Source organism: Hipposideros armiger, unplaced genomic scaffold (genome assembly GCF_001890085.2).
Source record: "Hipposideros armiger isolate ML-2016 unplaced genomic scaffold, ASM189008v1 scaffold_167, whole genome shotgun sequence".
NCBI classification, from domain to species: Eukaryota; Metazoa; Chordata; class Mammalia; order Chiroptera; family Hipposideridae; genus Hipposideros; species Hipposideros armiger.
Window position 1 is genome coordinate 395,200 of NW_017731517.1, and position 11,558 is coordinate 406,757.

General features: G+C 40.9%; 1 protein-coding gene across 1 annotated transcript in view; it reads left to right on the plus strand.

The window, feature by feature from the left end:
- The window catches only part of MAP3K21 (mitogen-activated protein kinase kinase kinase 21), a 76,458-nt gene extending 66,852 nt beyond the window's left edge, over positions 1–9,606 (plus strand). The window contains exons 6-9 of the mRNA XM_019651796.1: positions 1,155–1,305; positions 1,692–1,789; positions 4,637–5,422; positions 6,724–9,606. Of these exons, the coding sequence (XP_019507341.1) occupies positions 1,155–1,305; positions 1,692–1,789; positions 4,637–5,422; positions 6,724–7,151 (1,463 nt within the window). The 3' untranslated portion in view covers positions 7,152–9,606. The remainder of the gene's footprint in view (positions 1–1,154; positions 1,306–1,691; positions 1,790–4,636; positions 5,423–6,723) is intronic.
- The last annotated feature ends 1,952 nt before the right edge of the window (positions 9,607–11,558 follow it).

The window sequence follows — 11,558 nt, forward strand, 5'->3', positions numbered from 1 at the left end:
GCAGCCGCAGTGAGCGGCCGTCCAGAAGCCGGCGACTGATCTGCCTCGCCTGGGAAGAGCGCAATGATGGTGCCAACTTGGGCCAGTGAAGCAACTAGACTGAAGAACAAAAGGACAGCAACTTGTCTGTGCCCCTTCCCCCAATTCCCCAGCACTGTTCCCTTCCCCCCAATACCCCAATAAAAATCTTAAAAAAAAAATGATATAAAGAAGTTCTATTTCCCTCTTTACATAAGCAGTCACCTCCCTTAAAGGTAAACACTTCAAAGTTGGATATCTGTGTTTACTAATTTCTCTTCTGTGTATGTGTGTATATATGCACGTATGCATAAATGTTTATTTTTTAATGAAAATGGGTTATATATGTGTATTATAATAACATTTTTATGTGTACCTCATTTTTTATGACTGCAGAGTATAGATATGTCATAATGTTTTAAATTCTGTTTCTGGATCATCTTGTATGTTACAGGATTGTGTTTCTAAGTGTATAGTAATAATAGACATTTTCCAGTGATTTCCAAGTCAGTTGTAAGTGCATGTAAAGGCTGGAGGCATAGCATGTATGTAGATCAGCAAAATGTGGACATGAAACATGAACCTAAACCTCCCAGTGAGGTGAACAACAGACAAGATGTGGGCTGTTAAATATTTTCAGATTTTCAAAGGTAACTGTAGCTAAAGTGCTGTGAGGACTGAGCGAAATTGATTATTAATGAAAAATTGGCTTAAGTTTCAATTTTAAAATATACCTTTAAATTAAAGTTCAAAATTTGAACTGATTTGGTTAAAATGTTAGGGTACTAAGTTTGTTTTAACTTAAATGTTCAATTTGGCTCTTTTATTTTCCCAAAATAAAATGAAATCCTAAATGTCACAGAATGTTGAATTAATAATAAATAAGTAAATAATCGAATTGCTGCTACTAATTTACCTCAAATTTGTATCTTTTCTTCTCATTTCTTCCACATTTCTTGCTATTTTTATGATTAGAGAGAGAAGTTTGCCATTGGTAGAATGAAAGAAAGCATTTCTTTGTAGTTTTCATGTTTCTTCACTGTTTACAGGTTTTGAGTAAAGTAGTTTCACAACCGATTTGATTCAGTTAAGTTTAAAATTTTTTAATTCGTTAATGAGTGATGCTCTCTGTTTAGTGACTTCAGATGAAAGCAATAAAACTTGGGGAAGGAACACGGTCTGTCGCCCAGAAGAATTCGAAGATGTAAAAAGGAATTTCAAGAAAAAGGGTTGTACCTGGGGACCAAATTCAATTCAAATGAAGGAAAGAACTGATTGCAAAGAAAGGTGCGTGTGTGACATCTGGTGGTTCCAGTGTGTACTGTGACAAGATAGCAGTGCCTTTTAAAAATCACATTGGCCAGACTTAACTTCTAAAAAGAAATCAGAATAATACAGAGATACCTGAATATTTTAAATTTCTAGGATGAGTCTATCATACTAAATCAATTGTTATTTAGTTAAGCAGTTAAAAATTTCTCTGGTATATTTTATCTCGTTTTAAGGTTTTGTTTGTGCTTTATTATTGGGTTGTCGGAAAAGTCATGACGTGTATTTTCTGTGTTTTTCATTGCAAAAAATGTGTCATGACTTCTCCGACAGCCCAATAGCTCTTCAAAACCTAATTTGTCATGTGGTTCTACTATATTAAAATAAACATCTTTCTCTTGTAGAATAAGACCTCTCTCAGACGGTAACAGTCCTTGGTCAACTCTCTTAATAAAAAACCAGAAAACCACGCCGTTGGCATCCTTATTTGTGGACCAGCCAGGTATGTGCTTCAGGAAATAGAATCTGTTTGAGTCAGACTTAGCTTCTGCGTGTTCTAGAACCTTTGACTCAATAGTCTCCTAGAGTCATCCCAATAACAGTGTTGCTTATACCTTTACTTCAGATCAGAGCTACTTCCTGTCTTGAAGTCTTCATGGCCAATGGTAATTTGGCTCCACATTGTTTATTAGGAATTTGTCATTCCTGATCTTTACCAGAGAAATTAGTGTTATAGTTAATTATGCAGAACCAAATTAATTTAATATAGGCGATAGTAAATATGAGAATGCAGACTTGCTGAAATTCTGCTGGATTAAGCGGGAGACCTCCTGGCTGTGTTGCCACCTCCTGACATGATGAAAGTTTGTCAAGCAGGTTAGTTCTGGAAAATACTGCTTGGAGAGTGTTACATTGGAATCTCTGTTTAATTTAAATGAATCATAATTATTTTCAGTAGCCAGCATTCCTATTCAATAGTCACATATTAAAAGGTTGAGGAGATATGGAAGGTGTTGAAAAACTTCAAGAATTGTTATCCCCAAAGAAAAGAAAATTGGTCTTCATACTTGACAATCTAAGACAGCTCTTTGATAGGTGTAGCAAAATTAAAGATATTTAGCAAAACATGGTGTCAGTTTTCTTGAATTTATTATTGGTGCTGAGTTCAATTTTACAAGCACTTTATCACTCACTACCCATGTTCAGTTTTCTTCTGTTACCATCATGAGGACGTGTTTTCAGTGTAAATATGTCCTTAAATACATTTGGGAATACGTGAGACAGGTGCTCTGTGAGAATTCCTGGGTAAATGATCTCTCTTGTCAGATTTATTATTGTACTCTGACTCCTTCCTGTGCAGACAAGAGTTTCCACGATTTATCGTCAAACATAGTTTGAAGACTAATGAAGAGCAATTAAAACTAATAAAGCTGTTATTTCTATGGTATATATTTCATTATTTGTAATTGCTTGTCCAGATAGAAGGGTTAATCAGAAGTTTTCCTGCTTTTTTCCCCTTAATCCTTTTAATCTTTTGTAGAGTATTTTGATCCTATTAAAAGGACAGTTACAGGAAATAAAAGCATATATTTGGCTGACTCAGCGCGGTCCATTAAGTTAACTCTGTAGTTCACTTGAAGGGTTGATGAGGAAAGGTTTATTCTTGTCTGTCCTGCCTGAAGGTCCCCTCCCACCGCGTCTTCTAAGCATGTGTGTCTCAGCTCGAGCTTTTCTGAAAGCCTTTCTGATGCCTTCGCTAAAGCAGCATCCCAGCCCATCACGCTGACTCATTACCCATTTTAATTTATTCATAGCTCTTATCTGAAACTCGTTTTTGTCTGCATTGACACCCGTACAGTGTGTGCTCTCGGTCACCCCCAAACTAGAAAGTTACCCCTGTGAAGGCAGGGATTTTATCTGGTGTGCTCACCACGCTGCTCCCAATGCCCGAGACACAGCAGCATTCAGTGTCTGCCAAAGGCCTAAGTCAATCCTGAAAGCACTGTTTGACCTAATAGAGATATTGATTCTTTTTACCTTGGTTTGGGGGCTGCTAACGCTTGTCATGGGCTATAAGAAGGATGGGGAAAGATGATGGCGGGTCAGTGTATGTCGTGAGGAGGGAAGTATATGCTTACTGCTCAGTAAAGGTACATACATGGGAGCACACATTAGGGAACGCTCAATATGCTTTGAAGTCTATGGACTTCATCAGATGATAGCGGCTCCCCTCTTCTGTTTTTAAATGATGGATTGAGTATTTGTTAGCTGTTTCATATACTGTGCATTGTATTCACCAAAATGCATTTTTTTTTTCCTATTTGATGAAGGCACTGCTCAGGGAAGAGCCCTCAGGAGATAAAAAGCTAAGCAAGTGGTATTCTGAGAGACTTATGAGGGCAAAGGGCACTGGGTGAGCAGTGTTACAAAGGGAAGGGGGACAGACAGAGAGAATGGGGCAGGCTGAGGAAGGGACAGTGACGGAAGAGCACGTGCTTGCTGGGGAAAGCGGGCATCTGGCTTGTCTCAACAACGGAGCTCATTTCAGCCACAGTGGGGGGTGTAGCAGCAGAAAAATAACTGGAGGCGCTGCTGCAGATTGCTTTGAACACCTGATCAAGGAGTTTGCAGTTCCTGTCACTCACTGCTGGGCACCTAAGTGATAAGAATTACGGCCTCCTCTTCAACTAGTAGGATCTGTTACCCTTTGGACTCGAATCCTTTTGGAGAAGCTTTCTCCACTGCAGTGACTCCCAAACTTCAGCAAAGGCTGTGAAAACACAGATCACTGGGCTGCAGCCCTAGAATTTCTGACTCCATGTCCGGAGTGGGCCAGGAATTCTCATTTCTACAAGTTTCCAGTGATGCAAGTTTCCAGTGCGGCTGGCCGGGGAACACACTTTGAGGACCACTGATCTCATGCATGATGGTTCTTTCACACGCAGGCCAGCTATAGGAAACGGGCCATCTTCAGATGAGGAAAAGGCATATTGTGTCTGACAAATCACAGGGCCTATGGCTATGTGTGCACATTTCTGTATCTTGATGACTTTGTTTCTGCAATCATTTTATTTTCCATACTTGTGAAGAGCCACTTCCTGAAGGACAGGAAACAGCAGACGGTCTGCCTGCCAGTTCCTCTGAAGGGACCTCGAATACCCGTGCCCTGGACAAGGGTCCCCTTCCTTAGGGTCTGCCTGGACCAACTGTTTGCCGAACTGGAGAGAACTCTACCATGTGTTTTGATTTAGAATATTTATTTGTTAGATTTTAGCTTTATTTTACAGTATAGTTTAAATGATTTTTACTGTGAAATGCTATTGCCTTGTGTCTTTTTACCTTTATTTAGGTGTTTGTGAAGAACCAAAGTTCTCCGCTGATGGAGTAGAACACAGAAAACCAAAGCAAATGAAACTGCCCAGTCCAGCCTACGTTGACCTACCTCTGTGGAAAGATGGCCAGAGGGAGAGCCCAGTGGACGCCGAGAGCTGGGAGGAAGGAGTCTCTGGGAGCCCTGCCACTGGCACGCCTCAGGTGACCCCTACCAATACTCTGAGCAGGTCACCCCCCAGAAAGAGAACGGAGTCTGCTTTGTACAGCTGCACTGTGCTGCTGGCGTCGGTGGCTCTGGGCCTGGACATCAGGGAGCTTCACAGGCCACAGGCTGCTGAAGAGCCGTTGCCCAAGGAAGAAAGGAAGAGACGCGAGAGAATCTTCCAGCGGACTCCCAGGTCCCGCAGCGGTGCCAGTGCCCCCAGCAGGCCGCTGTCCACGGGCGAGGGGGCCGGCAGCCCAGCCTCGTTACCCCCGCCCAGCACCCTGAGCCTCCTGTCCGTGCCTTCTCTCTCCACCAAGTGCCTGCTGCAGCCCGAGGGTGAAGATTCCTTTGAGGGCAGTACACACATCACTCGTGACCCCAAGGTGCCCACTCCAGATTTTTGCCCTGCCGTGGGAGGAGGTAGTCGTGAGCCAACCTCCACGCCAAGACGTGAGGCTGATCGTAGTGTGTGGAGCCACCTGTGTTCTCCCCCCTTAGAGCAGACCCATGGGAATGTGCCTCCTTGCGCTCCTTCAAAGGGAAGAGCAGCACGCCACCGACGGACCATGTCAGACGGAAGTGCCGCTCAGGCCCCACGTAGGTAGCCTCCCGGGTAGTGGGTAATGGTACGGACACCAGTGTAGACATGAGAATGGAGTCTCCCAGTCTGGATGTCTGACAGCTGATTCCACTTACACGTTCGTTTTCTCTGTTCACATACATCTTCGAATTTTACCCTACTGTCTCATTTGGCTTTAGCTTAACTATCATTTTGATTCTGGGAAAAGTATAATTACATTTCAGTAACTTCAGTATGTAACAGCATATTAAAACAGAAAGAGCATGTGGAGAATTAACTGCCCTGCGTCCCTCGTGGTAGAGAAGACAGGTTGTTTGTCCAAATCAATCGTGAGTGGGAGAGCCAGAACTAACATTGGCCATCTCGCCTCCCCCATGACACCTGACTTCTTTGTCACCCAGCTTCGCAGCCCAGTGTGTGTGGAGATGGAGTTTAGCAGGTGTAAGGGTCAAACGATACACTATTTGCCCTGTAGAGGTCAGCTGTTATTTCTTCTGTATGTGAAGATCATTACAACTACTCATAGATCTGTCATGAGTATTAAATGAGATCATGTATGTGAAAATGTTACATTTTAGATTGTAACATGTTTCATTAGGGTTGGTTATAAAGTATCAAAAACCTGAAACTGATTTCATTCTCTTTATCTTTTCCTCTCCCTCCTCTACTTAAGTACTATAAATAGACATGATTTTTTTTTCAGATTATTGTTCATTGCCTTTAGATAAATTGGTTTGTTGCCCTTCGGTAATACAATGAAGTGTTTGTGATTTATAATTGCACAAGGAGAAATCCTAGCACAATAACCCCATAAGAAACCATTCTTTTTCTCTTCGTTATAAGCCAATAATTATTTGCTAGAGTAGTAAGAAGTCAGTTCGTTCTTCAGAAAAGAGAAGAGGTAACATGCGAACACCTGACTGCTCCCCATTTTCATTAGTCTTTCAAATCATAATTGGAAAGTGAAGTTTAACCATATTAACGGTCATTTTTAAAAGTCCTAACTTCACTCGTCTAATCCATTTTGAAATCTACCCTGTTTATAAAACAATTCTAATGATCACGGGTCTAAGCACTTCGGTGAAGACTTAACTCCATTTCCAGACACAGTTTCCATAGTTTAAAGCATTTTTTTCTAGCCTTGCAGGACTTTTTCATAAGAAATCAAACAAGCATTATGTCCTAACAGTTTTAAAATGTTTGTGTTCAGGGGTTTTTTACTACCCACTTGAACTGTCATCGCACTTATTTTTCCCACTACGCCTTGTTTTAGAAGTCACCATCTGTCTAATCGCACACTGTCTTTGCTCTCTCCCAGCAGCTACGACTCTCCTCTCAGGCACTAGAGCCCTGACACTGCCACCTGAGAGTATTTTGGGGACGCCCCACTCCTCATCCGGCTCTCACAGTAACCTGCCAAGACAGACCCTGCCTGGAAGACAAAAAGCTGTCGCTGCCGTGCCACTGCCTCGCCCTCCATCCCTGAGATGCCCAGTGGATGCCGCCCCGGCCTCCTGGCAGGGAACGGAGCCTCTGCCTGCACAGGCCAATCCTGTCTGGGCTGGTCCTGAACCAACCCCAGGCTGCTCCCTGGGTGCCAAGGACAGAGCTCTGTCACACGTGCCTTCCTTACTGGACGCTGATGTGGAGGGCCAGAGCAGGGACTGCACGGTGCCTCTGTGTAGGATGAAGAGCAGAGCCGGCCGGCCGTCCATATACGAACTGGAGAAGGAGTTTCTGTCTTAAGTGCCTTACGCCCTCCCAGCATTTCTTTTCTTTTTTCACATGAACAAATTAAAACAATGTGTCTGCCTTTGAACTGCTTCATGCTGCTGTGTTTCCAAACGCTGTGGCCATGTTCCTAAAATGGTAATGGATGTCTAACTGCCCCTCAAATGTACGGGATTGCTGTATGCTGTCTGCGTGTATTTTCCCCCCTGGGTTTCTACCTAGCAACTTGAAGTACACACAGGGGTAAAATAAGAAATGTGCAGCCACGTAAAACTATGCTGGTTGAGTTACTGTAAGCACAATTTTAATGTTCTGCGCTCACTTAGATCCTTGTCTGCCAGTACACAGAAACCACAGTGAGGTACACTGTTTTGTGTTCTTTCCCAAATTTTCCTTTCTTCTCTCTTTTCTTCTTTCTAATCTCTCTTGCTCTCGCTCTCTTTCTCTTTTGTGCAACGAAAAGTCAAGAAGAATAATGTGATATAAGTAAGTAAAGGTATCTATGTTTTCTTAAATAATGTCTAAAATAGATGCCAAGTCCTATTTAAACTACCTAAACTCAGCAGTAGGTTGAGAATACATAAATATGCCCAATTCTCACCTAAATTATGCACTATGTCTCTCTTTGAGCAACTCTACTGAATGTAACTTGTAAACGTTTTACTGAATGTAACTTATAAAAATGTTACCATTACACACCAAAATAGATTTTTTAAAGATCAGCCATTGGCACTTGGCTAGGGCCGAGTCCTGCATACCTGAGAGATGCTCACACACGGGCTCCTCCTGGAAAAAGGTTCTTCCCTCCTCAGTAGCCATTTCTTTGGTCTCCAGAAGAGTAAAACTTTTTCATTTTGTAGTAGAATTTTAAAAAATTAAGTGACACATGTATCATGTATTACAAACATTCATGTCATTTAGTTTTGGTTTTCTCTATTTAAATGCATAATTAAAAATCCCAAATATAATTGAAAAGAAACACTGCCACGTCAAGAAACAACAGTACTGTTAGAATTTAAGTATTTTGTAGTTATTTCATATCTCATTTAATTGTGAACAAATGTTAGAGATAAGCTGATATGGTGGAAAGGACAAATATATTACAGAATTTTCAGATATGGGTTTATAAAATGGACCTTTGGATAGCAGATCAGGATTTTAAATGATTTAAAATTATAAATGAATCTCTTATGAATCATACCTAGATGATACAAAGAGACTACTGAGTCATGAAACAGAAATGGTTATCCGGGAGCTTGGTAAATTTGTCTGGGTTTATTTTGCTAAATCTATTTTGCTCCCCTTCTGTCACTAGATTATGGTTACTCAAATAACAGACAATAAATGTTTAAATTTTTCCATATAGTGAAAAACGAAATTACAAACCTTACTTGATATTTTATTTAAAAATTTACCTTGGTTAAGGTTTACTGAATAACTGAAATGTCAGCAATTTAAACTAAATCAGGTGTGATAAAATACCTGCCTATCTAGAGAGAAAGGAAAATTTTATTTGGCTATTTGGGGACATCTTAGTCACCTAACAGGTGTGACCCAGCAGATGACGAGCAGGGCATGAAAGGATTAGAGTAACATAAGCACATTTTGCCCTCAAAAAATGGTCTTGGGCTTAAGATTGCAGAAAAATCTCAGGTAATTACTGCATTTTCTTTTATTATTGTCCATTCTATGATTTGGGTTTATTTTGGGGTGACTGTTGAATTAGACCATCGAGATCTGGTTTCCTCTAAATTTTACCTCACTTGAAACTATGTTTGGCCGCTTCGTACTCAGTCATTTGGGGGCACGTAAGTTCCAGCCAAACGTAAAGGGGGAGGGGGATTTCTACATAATATATGAAAGAAGAGGTATAGAAACTGGGTTCTCAGTTTTGCTTCTACCAAACATTGTGTGGAGTGGGGGGCATGCAGGGTGTCATCTGTCTCGTCCCTCTACTCTATTCCTGCTCCTGTTTAGCTTTATTTTAGTCATTTCTACACTGTAATAAATTTAGAAATGAAGCTATTTAAAAAGATAATTACAATTTAAGGACTCGCTCTTACATGTTACTCCAATCCAGATAGCTATTTTTTTGCTGAGATCTATTGTACATTTGTGATTTTCTATGTGTATACTTAGCAAAATCTGGTTATTTATTTTCGTATAGACTTAATAGCTCACTGAAAGATAAATTAAGCTGATTTCTATTAGTCAACAATTAAGGTGCTCCCACTGCAGAGTTAAGGCCTGGGCCTGATGTGCTGTATTATGAAGCCTTGTGAGTCAAAAAGATGTTTACATATGTTGTCTATTTTTTTAATAAACGTTTTTTATAGCTAGTCTATTTGCCCTGTGGCTTTGATCTACTCCTGATGACTGTGACTATAGTTTGTAATGGTTTATTTTGTGTTCAATTAGGAATAGTACGTTAATAAAGATTACTAATGCTTAATAAGCCAGAATCATTAAACTGAAGACCACTAAATGAGTTATGGAATTGAATACCTTTTTTAAAGGGATGGTGAAACATTTTATTCCAAGTTTTGTTCAGTGTACATAGCATTGAAGAGTTGCATTTCCTGGCGAGAATGTGCAAGTCCAGCTTCTCAGAAGGCATGCTTTTTGCAGCAAGGAGTTCATATAGGAACTAAATGTCAGTTGATGCTACAGAAATGTGACTGAGTCATGTTAACTGTTCACATGTTTAAGTCAGAAGAATTTCAGAAACCACCAAACAGCTGGTAATTCTTACTATGCGATAAAAGCTTGAGTGAGAAAGCAGATCATAGCATTTCCTGCAGATCCAAGCATCCCTTACCGTGAGAGGGAGGGGAATTCAGCCTATGTTGAGTAGCTCCCAGGTTCCTCTCTAAGACACCTCCTGTTCTCTAATGACATTTGTGGGGTAAGTAGTACTATTTCATTAGACAGGAAATCAATACCGAGAACTTTGACAAATTCCCAAAGACCCAGCCTGTATCTAGTCACTAACATCCTGCCGCTTCACCCTTGTAACCACACACATAGCACAGGAGACGAGGACATCTGAAATCGGAGCTTTGTACATGAAATCCAAAGCTAAGGTAGTTTTTCATCCACCAAAAGGAAGAGATGTTTTTTTAAATTAAAGTTAGAATTCTAGAAATGTACACGCACTTAAAAGCAAAGCTAATCATGGTTAATACAGTAGGGTCCGTGTAAGGAGAAACAGGAAGTACTAAAACACCTGTAACATCTACTCAGAAAAACGATGGCTTTATAAACATGGTGAAATTAAGAACTGCAGCATAAATGTGAAATTACTGGGCTTAAGCTGTCTATACCCTTTGAAAAGGCCAGCATGCTCAAACACAGGGCAAGATGAAGCCTTAATGAGTGAAACTGGAATGGATCGGACAGTGGATCCAAAATTGGCTATTTTTCAGCCAAGCTGAGCTGAGTGGTGGTGGACGAGGGGGCTAGGGGGAGCAGCCCATAGCGCACACGCCACAGGTTCGCTGCTCTTACCACGATTGAGGATCTTTTGGAATAAATATTTATTTGCTGGATGCACTTCAGACAATTTCTAGAGGCTTTAAATTTTAAAGAAAGCAAATTTTCATCCGTTATGCTGATTTCCCTGGGGAGTAGGTCCTTGGACCTCCTCATATGACATCCCATACGTGGAGCCTCTTGGTAATATTTCCCAAAGTTGATCACCAACTCCTTTTGAAGCATTTTCTCCTATTGGCTCAAGGACCATCCCACATCTAAATTCATGGTGTTAGCTCTACATGAATACATTTTAAGGCAAATCACTCAATTTTCTATCTCCAGCCCCATCCTAATCTTAGAACTCCATTCGGACATATTCTGCTGCTTTCTTGTCATCTCCCCTGAGATGTCTAAGAGGCATTTCAACAAGACATGGCCCAAATCATCTTCTCGAGTCACTGCCTTTCCTAAATTCGCTCCTCCCTTAGTCTTGTCCTGGTAAACAGCACCAGCCCCCCAGAGTTACAGCCTCCCCACCCCCAGCATGCTGAAGTAGCAACGTCATGAATGTACTAGTCACCCATGGTTGTTTGACAACTATTTGGAGAATAATTGGATAAATCACTCCCAATTTACCGATGAAAAGCCTGAAGCTTAGGGAGAGCAAGCAAATTGCTGGATTTGAATCCAGTCTGAGTCTAGTCGATGCTTTTAAACCACAGGAACAAAGTTTCTGAAATGTTAAATATTTGGTTTTCAATAAACGTTACTGTCAGCATGTTGATCGAAGGGCAGTTGAAAGAAAGTAATATAAATTAGTTGAAATGGGACTTAGGGCTATCACTGTGGAGGACTCTGAATACTAGTGTAAGGATTTGGCACTGTATTTTTGCATTAAAAAGGAACAATTACAGGTTTTAATTTGGAGTGTAAATTAGTCAGGGTTCC